The sequence below is a fragment of the Thecamonas trahens genome, assembly GCF_000142905.1.
Source record: "Thecamonas trahens ATCC 50062 unplaced genomic scaffold supercont1.8, whole genome shotgun sequence".
Lineage (NCBI taxonomy): Eukaryota > Apusomonadida > Apusomonadidae > Thecamonas > Thecamonas trahens.
This window is the reverse complement of record NW_013657672.1, coordinates 119,537-138,974: the sequence shown is the minus strand read 5'-3', so window position 1 is coordinate 138,974 and position 19,438 is coordinate 119,537. Positions and strand designations below refer to the sequence as shown.

The 19,438-nt window shown below is 62.7% G+C and overlaps 5 protein-coding genes across 5 annotated transcripts in view; 2 read left to right on the top strand and 3 right to left on the bottom strand.

Annotated features, from left to right (window-relative positions):
* AMSG_11683 (uncharacterized protein) overlaps positions 1 to 8,259 on the bottom strand; it is a gene marked incomplete at both ends in the record, with an annotated part of 17,720 nt that extends 9,461 nt beyond the window's left edge. Inside the window, 2 exons of the mRNA XM_013905768.1 lie at positions 97 to 8,061; positions 8,238 to 8,259. Of these exons, the coding sequence (XP_013761222.1) occupies positions 97 to 8,061; positions 8,238 to 8,259 (7,987 nt within the window). The remainder of the gene's footprint in view (positions 1 to 96; positions 8,062 to 8,237) is intronic.
* A 943-nt stretch (positions 8,260 to 9,202) lies between these two features.
* On the top strand, positions 9,203 to 10,544 carry AMSG_02020 (uncharacterized protein; the record flags this gene model as incomplete). The annotated part of the gene is made up of 1 exon (XM_013905599.1): positions 9,203 to 10,544. Exon 1 carries the CDS (start codon positions 9,273 to 9,275, stop codon positions 10,542 to 10,544), a length of 1,272 nt encoding a protein of 423 aa, XP_013761053.1. The 5' UTR covers positions 9,203 to 9,272.
* A 58-nt stretch (positions 10,545 to 10,602) lies between these two features.
* AMSG_02019 (uncharacterized protein) lies at positions 10,603 to 12,877 on the bottom strand. The gene has a single exon (XM_013905598.1). The coding sequence runs from the start codon at positions 12,380 to 12,382 to the stop codon at positions 10,976 to 10,978; it is 1,407 nt and encodes a 468-aa protein (XP_013761052.1). The 5' UTR covers positions 12,383 to 12,877; the 3' UTR covers positions 10,603 to 10,975.
* A 186-nt stretch (positions 12,878 to 13,063) lies between these two features.
* On the top strand, positions 13,064 to 16,151 carry AMSG_02018 (TKL protein kinase; the record flags this gene model as incomplete). Its single annotated transcript, XM_013905597.1, has 2 exons — positions 13,064 to 16,121; positions 16,144 to 16,151. 2 exons carry the CDS (start codon positions 13,064 to 13,066, stop codon positions 16,149 to 16,151), a joined length of 3,066 nt encoding a protein of 1,021 aa, XP_013761051.1.
* Positions 16,152 to 16,219: 68 nt separating this feature from the next.
* AMSG_02017 (ubiquitin carboxyl-terminal hydrolase 16) lies at positions 16,220 to 18,133 on the bottom strand (the record flags this gene model as incomplete). The annotated part of the gene is made up of 1 exon (XM_013905596.1): positions 16,220 to 18,133. One exon carries the CDS (start codon positions 18,131 to 18,133, stop codon positions 16,229 to 16,231), a length of 1,905 nt encoding a protein of 634 aa, XP_013761050.1. The 3' UTR covers positions 16,220 to 16,228.
* Between the last annotated feature and the right edge of the window lie 1,305 nt (positions 18,134 to 19,438).

Here is a 19,438-nt window from a genome sequence, read left to right as displayed (position 1 = left end):
ATCGCCGGCGTCCAAGGACGTGTTCGCCGGTATTGTGATGGTGCCAAACGGATGTCGCCGTGTCGGTTGTGGGTGCCGAGGCTGCTGCACCCAGACTGAGCGCCGAGCCTGAGATCGAAGCCCCGAGCGCAGCAACCTCGGTGTGGACGATCTCGACGCGACCAGCGGCAAGACCAAAGTCGACCGAGACCGTGAGTGGCATCGTGCCCTCAGACAGCACCACGGTCGTGTTGACGTCGGCTGTCTCGCCAACAGCAAGATCCCAGTTGGTCATGTCGTGCTGCGAAAGTCCTGTCTCGGTGAGAGATGTCGACAACGTAGCCATACGCGCCTCGTAGGGGTCATCAACGACAATCGTCTCATTGTCGGCTGTTGCAAGGGTGCGTGCAACAGCAGCCTCCGGCGAGGTGCCATACTCGAGCGCAGATGCGTGCCACGTCGTCTGATGCGGCGAGACAAAGTCTGTCAGCGCCGCGACGTACGTGATGGTGATAGGGCCAGTCCCCAGATCGAACGTCGGGATGAGGACATGGACCGACGCATCACCGGCATTGTTGCCAGATACAACAGTACCAGAGGTGGTGGTGACCGAGCCCGAGAACAGGGCGTACTCGATGTTGAACAGTGACGTAGCGTTGAGCGCATACGCCGCCGCCGTCGACGCACCAGCATGGTCGACCGTGACGGTGAAGGTCACATTGTCGCCAGCGTCACCAGTCGTGATCGACTGAGCGAGGTCGAACGTGAGGAGTGGGGCCACCACATCGAACGACTCGCTTGCAGTGAGGGACGACGAGCCAAAGTCAACAGTCGAAGCTGCGCTGATGGCAGTGCCGTCGACGTTGACCGGGACGTCAAGAGCACGGACGCGGGTCAGAACCACAACGCTATCGCCAGCGTCAAGGACGTTGTCGCCGGTATTGGTGATGGTGCCAAACGCGTATGTCGCCGTGTCGGTTGTGGTTGCCGAGGCTGCTGCACCCAGACTGAGCGCCGAGCCTGAGATCGAAGCCCCGAGCGCAGCAACCTCGGTGTGGACGATCTCGACGCGACCAGCAGCGAGACCAAAGTCGACCGAGACCGTGAGTGGCATCGTGCCCTCAGACAGCACCACGGTCGTGTTGACGTCGGCTGTCTCGCCAACAGCAAGATCCCAGTTGGTCATGCCGTGCTGCGAAAGTCCTGTTTCGGTGAGAGATGTCGACAACGTAGCCATACGCGCCTCGTAGGGGTCATCAACGACAATCGTCTCATTGTCGGCTGTTGCAAGGGTGCGTGCAACAGCAGCCTCCGGCGAGGTGCCATACTCGAGCGCAGATGCGTGCCACGTCGTCTGATGCGGCGAGACAAAGTCTGTCAGCGCCGCGACGTACGTGATGGTGATAGGGCCAGTCCCCAGATCGAACGTCGGGATGAGGACATGGACCGACGCATCACCGGCATTGTTGCCAGATACAACAGTACCAGAGGTGGTGGTGACCGAGCCCGAGAACAGGGCGTACTCGATGTTGAACAGTGACGTAGCGTTGAGCGCATACGCCGCCGCCGTCGACGCACCAGCGTGGTCGACCGTGACGGTGAAGGTCACATTGTCGCCAGCGTCACCAGTCGTGATCGACTGAGCGAGGTCGAACGTGAGGAGTGGGGCCACCACATCGAACGACTCGCTTGCAGTGAGGGACGACGAGCCAAAGTCAACAGTCGAAGCTGCGCTGATGGCAGTGCCGTCGACGTTGACCGGGACGTCAAGAGCACGGACGCGGGTCAGAACCACAACGCTATCGCCAGCGTCAAGGACGTTGTCGCCGGTATTGGTGATGGTGCCAAACGCGTATGTCGCCGTGTCGGTTGTGGTTGCCGAGGCTGCTGCACCCAGACTGAGCGCCGAGCCTGAGATCGAAGCCCCGAGCGCAGCAACCTCGGTGTGGACGATCTCGACGCGACCAGCGGCAAGACCAAAGTCGACCGAGACCGTGAGTGGCATCGTGCCCTCAGACAGCACCACGGTCGTATTGACGTCGGCTGTCTCGCCGATGGACAGGTCCCACGCCGTGGCGACGTGCTCTGCAAGGCCAGATCCCGGAAGAGAGGTCGCAAGCGTAGCCATGCGTGCCTCGTAGGGGTCATCAACAACAATCGTCTCATTGTCGGCTGTTGCAAGGGTGCGTGCAACAGCAGCCTCCGGCGAGGTGCCATACTCGAGCGCAGATGCGTGCCACGTCGTCTGATGCGGCGAGACAAAGTCTGTCAGCGCCGCGACGTACGTGATGGTGATAGGGCCAGTCCCCAGATCGAACGTCGGGATGAGGACATGGACCGACGCATCACCGGCATTGTTGCCAGATACAACAGTACCAGAGGTGGTGGTGACCGAGCCCGAGAACAGGGCGTACTCGATGTTGAACAGTGACGTAGCGTTGAGCGCATACGCCGCCGCCGTCGACGCACCAGCGTGGTCGACCGTGACGGTGAAGGTCACATTGTCGCCAGCGTCACCAGTCGTGATCGACTGAGCGAGGTCGAACGTGAGGAGTGGGGCCACCACATCGAACGACTCGCTTGCAGTGAGGGACGACGAGCCAAAGTCAACAGTCGAAGCTGCGCTGATGGCAGTGCCGTCGACGTTGACCGGGACGTCAAGAGCACGGACGCGGGTCAGAACCACAACGCTATCGCCAGCGTCAAGGACGTTGTCGCCGGTATTGGTGATGGTGCCAAACGCGTATGTCGCCGTGTCGGTTGTGGTTGCCGAGGCTGCTGCACCCAGACTGAGCGCCGAGCCTGAGATCGAAGCCCCGAGCGCAGCAACCTCGGTGTGGACGATCTCGACGCGACCAGCGGCAAGACCAAAGTCGACCGAGACCGTGAGTGGCATCGTGCCCTCAGACAGCACCACGGTCGTATTGACGTCGGCTGTCTCGCCGATGGACAGGTCCCACGCCGTGGCGACGTGCTCTGCAAGGCCAGATCCCGGAAGAGAGGTCGCAAGCGTAGCCATGCGTGCCTCGTAGGGGTCATCAACAACAATCGTCTCATTGTCGGCTGTTGCAAGGGTGCGTGCAACAGCAGCCTCCGGCGAGGTGCCATACTCGAGCGCAGATGCGTGCCACGTCGTCTGATGCGGCGAGACAAAGTCTGTCAGCGCCGCGACGTACGTGATGGTGATAGGGCCAGTCCCCAGATCGAACGTCGGGATGAGGACATGGACCGACGCATCACCGGCATTGTTGCCAGATACAACAGTACCAGAGGTGGTGGTGACCGAGCCCGAGAACAGGGCGTACTCGATGTTGAACAGTGACGTAGCGTTGAGCGCATACGCCGCCGCCGTCGACGCACCAGCATGGTCGACCGTGACGGTGAAGGTCACATTGTCGCCAGCGTCACCAGTCGTGATCGACTGAGCGAGGTCGAACGTGAGGAGTGGGGCCACCACATCGAACGACTCGCTTGCAACAAGCGTGCCTGAGCCAAAGTCAGCAGTCGAGGCTGCGCTGATGGCAGTGCCATCGACGTTGACCGGGACGTCAAGAGCACGGACGCGGGTCAGAACCACAACGCTATCGCCAGCGTCAAGGACGTTGTCGCCGGTATTGGTGATGGTGCCAAACGCGTATGTCGCCGTGTCGGTTGTGGTTGCCGAGGCTGCTGCACCCAGACTGAGCGCCGAGCCTGAGATCGAAGCCCCGAGCGCAATAACCTCGGTGTGGACGATCTCGACGCGACCAGCGGCAAGACCAAAGTCGACCGAGACCGTGAGTGGCATCGTGCCCTCAGACAGCACCACGGTCGTGTTGACGTCGGCTGTCTCGCCAACAGCAAGATCCCAGTTGGTCATGTCGTGCTGCGAAAGTCCTGTTTCGGTGAGAGATGTCGACAATGTGGCCATCCGCGCATCAGTCGGCGAAACGACAGACAGCACGGCAGAGTCTACCGCCTCGTAGCGACGCCTTGTGGAAGCATGCGACACGGAATGATAAGTGGCTGCAACGGTGGCCGTCCCAACAGATGCAGGCAGCGACGAATTGGTGATCACCGACATGAAGAGAAGACTGGCTGCTGCCGCTGGCGGCCCATCTAGCCGCCCCACCTCGGCCACAACATGCGTGGCATTGAAAAAGACAACTTGAACATCTGGAGCGCCTGGGGCCGACACCACCGCGCTTCTGGGCACCAGCTCAAGCTGATGCGGCAATGCAACCACCAAGGTGAGATTGTGCGCCGACGACCGCGAGCCGCCAACGTGAGCAACCGAGGCACTGACAGTCACCCAGTTACCGGCATCACCTGTACTCGGGGACATCGTCAGCGATGCCGCCAGTATGGGCTCCACCACATCGACGGCGAATAAAGCCACAGAGCTGGATGGCACACCCGAGTCAGGCACCCAAGACGCAGTTGCAACGACGTCGCAAGCGTCATTGTTGGTGTTGCCTCCAGCGTCCACCAGATGTAGCGTCCCGTTGATTACGAGCTCGTCACGTGTGTCTACGGCATTGTCCGCGGTGTTGGTCACGTCGCCAAGGAAAATGGATCCGGCAGAGGCAAGCGTGCCTGACACAGCATCGCTAGCAGACAATACAGTCTCGTCGAACCAAACAGCAGCTGTGTCGATGGTAGTGATGCACGTGCTAGAGACCACAAGACTCATCGACGATGTCACACCCTCGTGCACACGAATCAGACCAGAAAACGCCACAGTCTCACCGATGGCAGTCGCAGGCGGAACGGTCGTCGCCTCAGAAGAGCCGTCGTAGACGATTGACACAGCCTCTGGCTGTCCGACGGTCAGCATTCCAGTCGCCGTCGCCAAATAAGGTGTAGCCACAGACGCGTTTGGCGCGGAAAGATAGTCAAGTTGGACGGAGAGCGCGAGCGCCTCCGTGGCGTTCACGTTGTTTGCCACGGTAGCATTGAGCGTCAACACAACTGGCGGGTCCGACGGCAAACGCGTTCCGAGTGCAACCAGAGCGATCTGCGGCGAGACCAGAGTAACGTTGGCCGCCGGCCATCCGCCAAGCAGCGAGTTGAGCGCGAGCTTGGCATCAACGGTAACAGTCACCAAAGTTTCGTAGGCTGGTCCACTCGATGCTACCGCATCGTCGATGGTGACCACAACCGGAATCACGTCGTTGGCATCGACGAATCCGCTCGGCACATCGAGTGCAACCGTCAATGATGGCGCGACTACGGTGAACACAATACCATCGGTTGCTGGCCCTGCCAAGCTAGGCTTGTAGTCAAAAACGCCAGTGATGGCAAACGTGGCCGTGGTCAAGCTCGACACCACACGGAGCTGCGCTGACAATGCCACAACATCCGATCCATTGAGCACGTTGTCACCACGGTTGAACAGCTCGACTGGCCCAAACTGGTTGCCCGCGAGAGCACCAGCTGCTGTGGCGGGAGTGAGGCCCATGTGATCGAGACCCGGGCCTGCCAGCAGTGAAGCCGACTCGACAACCGAGTTGGCCGACCCACCCCCGGTAAAGTAGCTGACCATGGCCGGAAGCGTGCCCTCAAACGGGCTAAGTACGAGCTCAACGATCACCATCTCGCCAGCGGTAACCTCTAGCCCACTTGTTTCGGGCAGCGAGGTCGACACAAGCGCGATGACTGCGGTTGGGGTGCGGAGCGCGAGTGGACCACTTGATGCAGAGAGCGAGGACACAACATTGCCGATAAAATTGCCGCCACCCTCGCTGTTTGAGTAGCGCGTGACCGCAGCCGCCGCACCGGGTTGGGGAGCATCTCCTGGACATGTGGTGTTGCTGGCGCGTGCTACCACGAGCGCAACCGCGATGTTGGACCCGTCGGTCGCAAGCGTCGAGTTGAGGTCCCGACCCTGGCGGAGCGCCCCGGCGGTGATCGAGTCGGCCAGCTCGATGCCACTCGGCCCAAACAGTGAGCCGGTGTGTGGGAAGGCGGAGCCGTCGGATGCAAGCACGCACTCGGCGACCAGCTCAAAATCGGCCGGGAGCCCGTCACTCAACCGGACGTCGTAGGCGTGTGCGTGGCCGACGTTCTCGACAACAATGGCAAAGACAACAAGATCACCGGCGTCGAGATCCACAAGGCCAGCGGTGTCGAGCGGGCTCGCCGCAACGTCACCTGAAGTGACGGCCATGCCCGCAGAGAGCAGAGAGCATGCATTGCTCGGATTGGCTGCAGCCGCGCGCACTGTGGCCGGGTCAGGGCTGGGCAAACCCGGCGTTGCCGGCACGGCGCCAGCAAAGTGAGCTGCCTTGATCGGCGTGCCATCATCAACACCAAGGATGCCCTTGTGGAGGACAAGCTCTGGCTCACCAAACCGCACGGAGAGGTCTGTCGACGAGAATGAGGCTCCTGACGACGACTGGGTCACAATGAGGAATGGAGAAAGATCCGGCAGTGGGGTCGTGCCAACGGCAACGGTAACCAGGACGTTGATCTCGTACTCGCCGGTTGTGTTGAGCTCCATGTAAGGGAATGAAAAAGTGACGACGTTGGACGCATCCACGGTGACGTTGGGCACGGCGTCGGCGCCTATGCCGCCGTTGTACATCGAGTCAAACGGGCCGAGCTGGAAGCCTCCAAGCGGGGGCGGGAGGGCCGACGGCACGGCTGATGCGAGGTACGGCGAGCTTGCCAGCACCGACGTGTCAAACACTGGAGTCGGCAGGTAAGCCACCAAGTCGAGCGACGGCGAGACCCCCATCGGCACTGTGTAGCGCATCGAAAACGTGATGTTTGAGCCTGGGGCGAGCGTCGAGAGCGAGGTGCACGGGTAACAAACAACATCGTTGGCCGCGTACAGCGCGGTTTCGGAGATGGCTGTTGTTCGCACCGAAGTCGTCCACCCTGGATTGCCACCCGGAAGCCACGGCGAGCGCGGGGCACCAGTGGAAGCGTTGACAATGCGGAAAACAGCTGTCGAGGCGAGAGTGAGCGTGTCACCCGGGGCAAGGCGGCCGCCGGAGACGGGAGAATCTGTGTACGTGGTGGCCACCTGAACCGAGGTGACAAGGGAACCGCCAGTGACCGGCCCCGGGATGAAACCGGCAGACGACGCGCCTAGCACAGCGAGAGCGTCGGTGAGGTTGTACGCGAAGCTAGTCGTGCCATCGGTTGCTGGATTGGCGTCGTTGCCAATGCGAGAGATGTCGACTGAGAGGCCATTGGGCCCGGATGCAAGCGGCGATGTTGTGGCGCCGCCGTCAAGAGAGAGCGTCGGCGGCGGCGAAGGGACATAGCTGACGCCGTCGGCAATGGTGGCGTCGATGTCAAGCTCGAGAGCAACGCAGTCCGAGACGTCAAAGGTGAAGACCGAGGCGAGAATATCGCCGGGTGTGACGCCTGTAGCACCAACGTCAGTGCTGATGGCTGGTGTTGGCGCACGGAGGATGAGCGACTCGAGCGTAGCCGACGGACCGGCAGCCACAATTGAGCTCGACGACGCGAGATCTGCACGCGGGTCTGGGAAGACAATCGACGCTGCATCGACCGAGCTCTCAGGGTCAAGCCAAGGCAGACCGGAGCCGTCAATGCAGTCGACGGCAAATGGAACGATGAGCGTGAATTCTGGACCGCCAGGGGTGCCGACGATATTGCCAGCCTCGACAATGATGGCGACGTGAGTGCCGTCGAGAGGTACGCCTGAGACGGTCGGCGCCGACGTGACCACGCCCGCCGAGGCAGTGGGCGGGCCAGTGAGAACTAGACCTGCCGGGAGCGGTATTGTGATGTTGAGTGAGCCTGTGACAACACCATCGGGCACGTCTACAGCGACGGTGTAGGTCTGCGGCGCAGATGGACCGAGAGTCCAAGAGGCAGCAGAGAGCCGTGCGGTGACCTCGACGTCGCGCGGAGTGACTGTGAGCGTGGTAGCGGCTCCAGCGATGGGAGGATCAGTCGAAGTTGTTGGGTCAGTGCCGTCGGCAAAGTACGGGGTCGTAGTGATGACGACAGGCGAGCCTGGAGCGCCTCCGTTGGCAGCAAGGACGGCTGCACCGAGAGCGGTGACGTCGACCGGCGGTTGTGACGGGACAAACGAGGCAAAGGGCAGAGCAACGAGATGCACCACTTCCCCAGGCAGGCCACAGAGCGTAGCTGGAGGCGGATCAACTGGATGGGGTATGCATGGCGATGGAGCAGTCAAGGTAGTGGAGAGGAGAACATCGAGAGCGTTGCCTCCATAATCGTAGCTTGATGGCGGCGTGAGTTCCGGCGGGTATTGATAGAGGATGCGAGGTCCATACCCCGGAGGAAGCGAGCCTGCATTAGAGAAAGTGGTGACAAAGGGAAAGGTGGCGCCAAGATCGATGCTCGCCGTAGCCGTAGCTGGCGTCAGAGACGGGACTGGTGCTGCGGTTGTCATGGCCACAGACGCCATGACCACCATGACCACCACCGCCGACGCAGCCGCAGCGGGCAGGGAAGCGACGAGGGAGCGAGACATGGTACACGAGGGGAGGGGGAGAGTGGCAGAGATTGGGAGGGGTGTAACTCTATGTGTGTGTGGGTGGGGGGGGGGGGGAGGGGGGGGGGGTGGAGTTGAGTATCTCCTACTCCAGCATGTTCTCATCTGCCTCTCCGCGTCGTTGATCGTGCGTGCCCTTGTTCGAGCCCCCAACCACACACACACACACACAGGCAAACCGTCTGGGTTGATTGCGTCAAAGTCGCTGTCCGGACTGACGGTAGAGATCGCTGGTGTCTTGGGTGGTGGATGGAAGAATGATGAAAACTTGATTGACTCTGATCGATGTCATGGAGCGGTTGCTGATCTTGTTCGCCGTGCCCGTGATGGTGCTTTGGATGATGCCCTCGATTGCGGAACAAGTAGGAGTCGTCGGGCTGACGCGCTGGTTTCGCCGACATTGTTCGGTGCTGATTCGGATGCGGAGTTCGGCGACATCAAATTGGCACTGCATGAGGTACTGGGACTTTCCACCTGTGCCATCCCCCCTGCAAGCTTGGTAAAGCCCCCACACAGAGCAGAAATCTCTTGCCACAACAAGGACTAAGCAACGCTCAGCTGAGAGAGCAAGGTTATACTCATGGCTGCCGCCGACGTCTTCCCTGTCATCGACATCACCGATGCCGTATCTTTTTGCCGTGACGCCGCCGTGAAAAAGCAGAGCGTGGCTGGATGCAGCCAATGAGTGGGCGTCCGTCGCGCGTCACGAGACGGACAGGTACCGAGGCGGACGGACAAGGTATCACTCCTCGCCGTGTGAGACTGGAGGGGGGAGGGAAAGTACAGGGGCTGTGGTGGCGGGAGTTGTAGGCACATGCCGTTTGCGGTGTTTGGCGACCAGGCGTCGTGCTTTCATCATGGTCCGGACAAGGAACTGGTATGGGAGTGTGCAAGGGTAGCCACCATGGCGGCGCTCTCGGCTGCGACAGGGCTGATCACTTTGGTTGTTCTCGCCTTCAAGGCAGCAAGAAGAACGCTCTGGCAACGACAAGGTCGCTCTCAGTTGCATCAACTCATTCTGCTTGGCTTGGCTGAAGTCGTCTGCTCTCTCGCCGCCATCAGATACTCGTACTCCTTCTCACGGGTCGTCAACCGAAGGCTGGACAACGTTCTGGCCTACGCCATGATTCTCATCCCCTTCTTTGTCACATACTTTTATCTCAAGTTCTTTGCTACCGTGTACAAGGCCCGTCGCTCGCTCTTGCGCCTGCTCAATCCCGTTGCCGCTGCCATCTGGACCGCCATCACGATCGTCTTGGCCCTCTCGCAGACTTCGGTCTTTCACCACGCCGCTGCCTGCGAGACCTACCCGTGGCTTATCAACTCGGTTGTTGCCTTTGCGCTCTGCTTCACCTTTTTCCTCTTCTCGCTTCCGGTCTTCCGTGCTCTCAACCGCATGGAGGCTGCCGCTGTCCGCAAGGCCGTTGCCGCGTGGCATCGCCGGGCGCAGCAGGGTGGGGACAGCGCGCTGGCTGTGCCGACCTCGCGGCAGTCGATCAACAACGCCGAGGCCGGCGATTTTGTGGCTTCTTCCGTTGGAGAGGGTGGGCCGGCGGCTCCGCTGCTTCCCGGTCGACGCATCAGCCGCAGCCCGTACTCGACAGTCTCGTCCGAGGCCTCGCCGCGATCGCGGCCGCTGACCCGCACCGATCTGCCGCCGCACATTGCTGCCGCAGCGGCGCTGATCCGCAAGAAGAAGATCAAGCTCTTCTCGCTCATTGTCATCTATCTCTCGGCAAGTACCGTGACTCTCTCTTGGTCGATCTACGCCATGGAGACCGTTGTCGCCTCGCCTACTCACCCGGTCTGCCACCACGCGTCGACCCACCAGGCCTTCTTTCTTATCTACGTCCCCATTCACATCGTCTCACTCCTGGTCCCGGTCTGGGCTGTCCTGTACCAGTTTGCAGACTCGTCGGCTCCGCCGCCGGCCGTCCGCACCGCCCGCGCCGGCACTGCTTCGCCGGCGACGGGGAATCTGTCGGCCGTCGGTCCGTCCGCCGGCGACTCGAACGCTGCCCGCCCGCGGCCGCACCCCGCAAGCCTCTCGCACATCAAGGTTGTCGTTCGCCCACTCACGGCGTAGAGGTAAAGTTGGGCCCACTCGTGGGGTGGAGGTTAAGATGAGGGGACGAGAGGAAGGCTTTGGAAAATTGCGCTTATTTGATGATGTCCAGATTACAGTGGGGGGTGACAATGAGCGCGGGCTCGGAGGCACACCAGTGACGAGGCCGCGAACCCCGCGCCAGGGAGATGGCGTGGAGCGCGCGGGCACTCTTGGCGACCGCGAGGCGAGGCGGATACAACGACCGACGACCGACACGTGCCGATGCATGTGTGTGCGTGTGTGTGTGTCCGTATGTGTGTGGATGTGGCAGCGGAATGGAGTGGACGGGCGGGGAGGTGGGGTGGCAGCACAGAGTGACGACAACAGCCGGTGGAGAGAAGAGGCGGAGGAGGAGGAGGAGGAGGAGGAGGAGGGCGGGGTGGGGGGCGGAGAACATGGGCTACGAGCAGCTAAAACTGCCGCGGCGAGAGGACAACATCCATCGCCCACGAGCCGGCGTCAAGCGGGCTCGTGGGGTTGCCCAGCGACGAGTCGTCGCAACCGAGCAGGAGTGTGGGGTCAAGGCGGAGCATGCGCCGGTGCGGGAACTGGATGCCAGTCCGAGCGGTCGCAAAACCCTCGACGAGCTGGTCGAGCTTGGACTCGCGGAGCGCCTGGTGGACCGGCTTGATGCCCAGCGGCGGAAAGGCGGCGGGACAAGCTCCAGCCTTGGCTGGCCCGAGCGCCATGTCTGACAACGAGCGCGGCGACATTCCCTGTGCGAGCAGCATATCGTGCGCAGCAGCGTCGAGCTTGTCGGTCGCAGGCAACGAGACGGTGGGCCGGAGCGGCTTGCGCGCAGCCTCCAGCAGGCCCTCCGGCAGTGGGCCGCGCACCAGCGGGCGTGGCATCGAGGACGACGGCGGCGGCGGCGACGGCGGCGGCGACGGCGGCGGCGACGACATGTGGCAAAAGCGGAACATGCTGCGCGGCGAAATCGGGACCTCGTCATCAATGGTCGACACTGGAGGCTGGCTGAGATCCAGGCTCGGGAACTCGAACACATCGAGGTTGCCCGGCCCACCCTGCAGGGTCACTGGAAGCATGTCAGCGACCGGGGCCGAGGCGGCGACCACCGGTTGGGGTGCCGGCAGTGCGGGCGCCGGCAGTGCGGGCGCCGGGAGTGCGGGCGCCGGGAGTGTGGGCGCCGGGAGTGCGGGCGCCGGGAGAGGAACGGGCAGCGGGAGACCGTCCGGGGTCCGACTCCAGCTAGGGATGGGGAGCGGGAGCGGGAGCGGGAGCGGGGACTTCTTCTTGGAGGTCTTCTTGGAGGCCTTCTTCGAAGCCTTCTTCGACCGCGACGACGACGACGACGATGACGACGATGATGGCCCCACCATGGGCGGAAGCCGGCCGGTCCCGGAGACCCCGTTCCGCTGGACGACATGCAAGACCACAACCGCAGGCACGCCGTCGCCGTCATCGCCGGCGTCGACAAGCTTGCGGTAGCTCTTGTACGACCAGGCCTTGTCGCGGCGGTGGCGGTACGACGAGGCAATGTCAGCGTTCTCGTTCTTGAGAGACTTGAAGCCGCGCGGCGAAGCCCAGGCCTTGGCACGGACCACACGCTGCTCGGATGGCTTCTTCACAAACATGACCATCAGCTTGCCGGAATGCTCTTCAAACGACTCCGGCATGGCATCGCGCGGCTCGACAACCAGGTCAAGCTGGGCCTCGAGCGCCGGGCTCGGCCGGAACGCCGCCATCCGCACCTGCGAGCTGTGCGCCAGCTGGTCAGTCGCAAACGCTGCTGCCTCGCGCGCCAACGCAACGTATAACGGCAGAGGGAGAGCACGGCTGTGCTTTGAGTTGGACATGGCTTCCACCGTGTGCCCAGTAGTACCTCAAAGACGAAAAGAAGAGGAAGAGAGGAGAGAGAAGGGGAGGGGGGGGAGATCCGACTTGCCCACAAACGAGACAAGCTTGTCGTGCAACCGGAAAAAAGGCAAAGTGCCTAGACCAGGATGAGAGCACGAGCCGAGAGAGTGCGAGAGACCGTCGAGTCGCCTTTGCACTTGCAGCCGATGGAAGCCTTTGGAAGGATCACAGGGGCAGGCAAGTCCAGAGGGAAAGGAGGCACACACAGACCGCGAGGCAACTACCCTTGCTCAGTCAAGAGGAAGAGAGAAGTTCAACGACGGGGAAGGTAAGCGTGTGAGCAAGCAAGTCTACGACACAAGCTTTGGTTGCAGAACACAACAAAGAGTTCAAAGTCTCGGGTGTGGGCAAGTCGGGTCTGCTGTGGTGAGGTCGCGAACCTGGGATGGATCACGCACTCAACCACAGAGAGAAAAGTGTTACTCAATTTCGATCCGTGCAAGTCAATCGTTCCAACAGTCATTTTCCCTGTCGGCCCGATCCGATCCGATCGAATCCTCGCCAAGTCGCACTGATCACGGGGGCACACACAGACATGCCTTCGACACCCCCCCCGTCGCGGCCTTACCGGCCTACCCCCCCCTGGGAGGCGTCAGCAGTGTGGACAGTGTAGGTGTGGGATGGCTGAGGAGGATGAGGGACTCGTTCTCGACACGCTGTTCTTCGCGACCAGCAAGGTCAATGGCTGGGCCTTTCTCTCCTCGGCTTGGCCACAGGTGCCAGAGAAGGCGGCGGCGGCGGTGGCGGCGGTGTTTCCTGATGTGGCGCGATGCCGAATCGCCATTACACTCGGCGGTGCGAGGTACTCTTCGGCATTGCACTACTTTCAAGCTACCAAGTACGACACGGTGCCGGCGGTCCAGATCCTGCTCCGTGATGCTGCCGAGGCTGGGACGCTCGCTGCTGCCGCCCGCCAGCTCCGCCGCGAGCGCCCGCTGAGCGAGGCGCAGCAGGCGGCATGGAAGCTGCGACGGGTCAATGTCATGCGCGATGGCCTTCTTGCGTTGTATGTGCAGCATCCACCGCTCGCTGCGGCTCTGCTATCGTCGGCACCGCGGCCGCTTGCAAAGTCGCCGTTCCGCTCAGAGTCGTTCTGGTCCGGTGGCTCGCCAAGCTCGGCCAACGTCATGGGCGAGACCCTGATGTGGATCCGCCTCGTCCTTGGTGGCACGCCGGTGCCGCCGATGGCAAGTGCAGCGGCACGGGTGCCGCTTGCGGTTCCGACGCTGCCGCCGGCGCGGGCGCTGAGCGACGCGCAGCGCGCCGCATTCCGGACCCAAGGCCACGTGGTGGTCTCGGACGTGCTGCCGCGTGCGGCCAAGGCAACGGTCGAGGCTCACTTTCAGCTCTATCTCGACTTTCTCGCCTCACGCTCGGGCTCGAACGCGCTGTCAATCTTCGACTTTGCCACGCCTGGGAGTGTGGTGTCGCGGGCAGCACTGGCGACGCTCGGCGGTCTCCACGATCCAGGCCAGCGGGCTGCTTTCTTCTCAGACGACGACTCTGTTTTGTTTTACGATGGTGTGCGCAAAGTGCGACAGCCGCTGACAATTGGAGAGCGCTCGTCCGGCATAGTCTACGTCCACGGCCTGACGACGCCGCTCATGTGGGTGCCCGAGGTGCTGGACCCGATCTGCGATGCATATGGTGTGGCCGAGCCGGGCGAGCTGCGCCTGGCCAACGAGTGCTTTCTCCTCAAGCTTCAGTCGTCAGCCAAGGTGGCACCACACATGGACGTGCCGCCGTTTGATCCCCGCCACACACTTGCAGACCGGGTCGCCGCCTACTACGTCGTCCGTCCCATCACGTTCCGGATCCTGCCCTGGATCCATGCCCCGTGGCTGACCAAGCTCTGGCGGCGGCTTTTCCACCCATACCTCGGCGTTGAGGGTGCGCGCTGGCCGCCCGGAGCGCTTCGCTCGAATCCACTGTTCTGGATGGACAAGTCGACCAAGTACCCGTTCGACTTGGCCCTGCTCACAGCCTATGTCATCGCCTACGCACACGCGTGGACCGGAACGCCCGTCGACGTGCTGGCAGCCGAGTGTGGCGTTGCACGTCTGGCGCCCGATCACAAGGTCGGTGATAAGGCCCAACTCGACTTTGGACAGCTGCTCGAGCATGCTGACGCGCTGGCGCGCTCATCGGACGCAGTCCAGATCCCGCCGACGCCGGAACTGATGCCAGTCGGCGGCTACGCCTGGGTCACACTCTCTGCCAACGATGGCGACCTAGTGCTGTTCTCAACCCCGCTGGCCGGCGTGCGGGCCGATGATCTCGCGGCGTTTGTGGTGCCTGTCTCGGCGTGGCGGCACGACGATGTGGCGTCGCCGACTCCGCCACCGGCGTGGCCTGGCGACCCGCGCACGTTCTGGACGACGCACGGGGACGGTACGCGATTCCCGGCCTTTGAGCGCGCCTTTGCGCTCTTCGCTGAGGCCCAGTTCCGTACTGCAGGCTTTGAGCTCCCGATTCCCTGGTCCGACCTCAGGCACGATGGAGCGTACTTTGACCCTGTCGTGCCGTGCCCGCAGGCTGCCGCCATGCTTGGACTGCCGCCAGGCGCCACATCAGTGACTATGGGGGCGACGCCCGATGCGCCGCTTGCCAAGTGGACAGTTGATCAAGTGGTGGCGTGGTGCGTCGGCCAGCCCGAGCTTGCCATCCACGTTGACGCTATTCGCGCTGCGAAACTCGACGGCGCTGCAGTGGAGGCGCTCTCGACATCCGAACTTGCGCGCGGCGCGAGCATCCCGCTCGGGGTGGCGGCGCGAATCCGCCGCGAGCTCGCGGGCGTCGGTCCGTCGAGCGCCAGAAGCAGCAGCAGCGACGGCGAGCTGAAGGATGTTGACTTTGGCGCAAGTGCAGGAGCGGCCCAACTCGACTTTGGCGAGCTTGTCATCGGCGACCAGATTGGCTCTGGTGCGTTTGGGGTTGTGTATGTGGGGAGCTGGCGCGGCGCCGACGTAGCGGTCAAGCGCCTGCGTGCTGCCGTCGACGGCCGCCACATGGCCGCCTTTCTCCGCGAGGTGGCGACGATGCACGGGCTCAAAGCCCACCCAAACATTGTGCTCTTTCTGGGCATGTCAGGAGTTGTCCTTCCGACTGGCATCCGCGAACTGTACCTGGTCACCGAGTACTGCTCGGGCGGCTCACTCGACAAGCTTGTCTTCGACGGCCAGGTCACCATTCCGGCCAACCGCATGTTTCAGATTGCGCTTGAGGTGGCATCAGGTATGATGCACATTCATTCCGAGGGGCTCGTTCATCGCGACCTCGCGCTCCGCAACCTGTTGGTGACCGGGCGCGGCTCCATCAAGGTCGCCGACTTTGGGCTCTCCAAGACGGTTCTTGCCGAGGCTTCAAGCGTGGGAGAGGCTACCAGTTCGACGTTTGTGGGTCCGCTCAAGGCCATGGCTCCCGAGTCGCTTCGCGGCAACCACGGGCCTCCAGCCGATGTTTGGGCCTTTGGCATCGCCATGTGGGAGCTTGTCACCCGCACGCCCGTCTTTGCCGACCTCACCGCGCCACAGGTTGCTGCCGGCGTTCTCGCCGCCGGCCTTCGCCCGCCGATCGGCGAGTCCATGCCGCGGCTCTGGGCCAACATGCTGCAGGCGTGCTGGGCCGAGGTTCCAACCGCGCGTCCGACCTTTGCCGACATTATCTCGGTCCTCTCCCGTGAACTCGGTCTCGTGGAGAGCGAATTGACCGGCGGGGAGGACGGGCAGGATGACGACGACGATGATGACAACGACCTCGCTCCGACAATCGCCTCGAGCTCCAACTCACGTCACAGGCGCCGGCGATGAGGCGTCCGGTACGTCGGAAGTCTCCGATGCATCGCTCGGCTGAGCATTGGGTCCGGGTACAGGCTCGGGCGCACACTCAATCCGCTCGTAAACTAGGAGATACGCCTGCTGCCGCAGCACGTCGTCGAGGCTCGAGAGTGAGACCGATGAATCCGAGACATACAGCCAGGCCGAGGCGTGCAACCAAGCCAGCCACTGGCTGCGGGTTCTCGGCTCGCTGTCGACACTTGGATCGGCAGCATTCGAGTCGGACCTTCGCTGCGCGGTCGCGATGGCGTCCGAGTGGCGGACGTAAGCCACGTAGTGGCCGCCGTGGAGTGAGCCGCTGTGGACGACAATCCCGACGAGGGCGTAGGTCAGCGGCGCGTCGTCATGTGCGGTGGCGTCATCGTCATCGTTCGACGCCGAGCTGTCAGAGGATGACGAGTGCGCGAGCTCGACTGCGTCGACGTGGGGCAGATCGCTTGCCACAAACGGAGCCATGTCAAGAATGGGAGGGAAGACCACGTGTGCGCCAAGCTTGGCCATGCGGCCGCGCGACTGATCGAACCGCTTCAGATGCAGAATGAGGACAGGCGGAAGGCGTGTGAGGACCAGCTGCTTGAGAGCGGTCTGGAAGACCCGGCGTTTGCGCCAGACCTGCTGCGGGAGCGGCTCGCCGCGCTCGGCCTCGATACTACCCAGCTTGGCCTTGGTGCATGCGGAGCAGGCGTAGCGATTGGCGGCATCGAGCGTCTCGACTGCGGCGAAAGCAGCCAGGCAGCCCTCGAGGGTGATTGGCGTCGCGCTTGCCGCCGCCGCCAGCTCAGGCGGGAGGCGATGAAAGCTGACAGAGCCGGCAACACCTGGGCCGACGTAGTGGTCGATGTCAGGACCCGTCCCGTCGCGAAAGCCGGAGAGCTCGCCCGAGAGCGCATCGTGGCCGGGCACAGCAGCCTGCTCTGTGGCTGCAGCGCGATCGGGGATGGCCGACTCAAGCGGGTTGTACCAGTCGTCGACAGCCAGCCCTTGTCCGCGACGCTTGTTCTTACGCTTGTTCTTGCGCTTACCACGGCGCGAGCTGGACGCGGCGCCGTAGCCCGCCCCGGCAACGTAGCCAGAGTGGGGGCGGGTGGCTGCGGCCCTCGGCTTGCCCACCGGCAGCGAGATGTCGTACAGCGGCTCGCGCCGGAGCGAAGGGACAGCGCAGACATCGCAGATGACTACCGAGACCATTTCCCCGCGCCAGACAGTGTCCACTAGTGGCGGACGCACGTCAGACTCGTCGCGCAAGCCATCAACCAGGACCCGTAACAGCTCGTGGGCATCCTGCTGACCAAAACCTCTGAACTGCGGCGCAAGACCACAGATGGCGCCAAAGAGCTTGCGTGGGTTTGGGCTGCCACTAGAGGGCTTCCACATGGTCCGCAGCACGTCGCTGAGCAGGCCAGCAATGCCAGCAGGCCGCGGAGTGATCACCAACCCGGCGACAAGCGGCGGCATTTGGGCGAGCGTCTGCAGGACCGAGTTGAAGAAGCATGTGTTGCCAATGTTGGGGATGCCGCACATGCCGGGCGCAACGCCCTTGAGTCGGCCGCGCTTGCCGGCGGTGTTCCGCCGCGGCTTGGCCTTGGGCTTGGCCTTGGTGGCGCCGCACTCGACGCCACCGTCCCACCACGAGATCTTGCCAGGCGCTGAACGGGCGTGACCGCTGTTGCGCTTGCCTTTGAGCGCTGGTGGGGCAGCATTGACTGCAGGCAGTTGCACATCGCTGTTAGTCGCCGACGGATCCATGACGTGGTCACCGAGCCCTGCGTATCGGCGGACAAGCGCGCGGGCCTCGTGCAGAGCGCGGTCGGGAAGCAGCCCAACCTCTGCATCACACCCGTAGCACCAGACCATCAGCGACGAGCATGACAGAACAAGCACGTGCTTGCTCCCGCTGACTGGGCGTGCTGCAGCGCACAGCCCGACGCAGCGCGGCCACAACCCAACTGAGCACACCACAGACAGATCCACAGCTCGGCACCTTGGGTGCCACACGAGAGGCACGAGTCCAGAGCTGCATGCGGCAGCTTACGGCGCATCACCTTTGTCCGCACCGTCGCCAGATGCCGACATCGCTTCTCGTCGAGCTCTGTCGCGCCGTCATCAGCCGCTGGCGGCTCAGCATTCCCAGCCGTCACGTCAGATGCGATCTGCACAGCCTTCGGCACCGCCGAGTCTGTCTTGTCCGTCTTGTCCGCCGAAGCCAGCGAGGTGGTGGCGTAGCCCCTGCTGCCCTTGCCCGCTGCCTTCTTCCGTCTTCTGCGACCCATGTGCCCACACGTACTCAGCGTGCGTGAAGTGTGGATGGGTGCGTCAACCAGGGTGGTCAGGGAGGTTGAGGGCAGGCGGGCCGCCGTCTCGGCGCTCGACTCGCCCTCGTCGCCCTCGTCGCCCTCGTCGCCCTCGTCGCCCACCCTTTTGCTCGCGATTGTGGGTTCACTTCATTGGCTCATACCCACAGATGACACACTGGTGTGATCATGGAGTCGGTGGATGGGATACAGAGAGTTGCCGATGTAGCCGATGTAGCCGATGTAGCCGATGTAGCCGATGTAGCCGATGTAGCCGATGTAGCCGATGTAGCCGATGTAGCCGATGTAGCCGATGTAGCCGATGTAGCCGATGTAGCCGATGTAGCCGATGTAGCCGATGTAGCCGATGTAGCCGATGTAGCCGATGTAGCCGATGTAGCCGATGTAGCCGATGTAGCCGATGTAGCCGATGTAGCCGATGCAGCTGTTGCTGTTGAAGGGGACTGATCGGTGTACCTTCAGGAACCTGATGGCGGAGCTGGATAGACATGGCACTGGGATGGTTCACACACATGACAGGAGGTAGTCAATCGGAACCGATGATGTGTGTTCCATGGGCAAACATGATGCCGCAGAATGGCTGGAGCATAGCTTCGGCAGCGGATGACCACAAGTGACGTGGTCAATGAGACCACTACCACCTGATAAGGACAGCTGCGGCCTCTGGGGCGACGACCTTAGGTAACAAGATGACCTCGAGGAAGGGGGGAGGGGGGGAGGGGGGGGGGCTACTTTCACTGCGTTATCATCGCCACAATCAGGGGCGAGTCGGCCATGCTTGTCCCTGTCCCATCACCATCGTCGACGATTGATGTGTTTACAACCGGCAGTAACGGGGGGGGGGGAT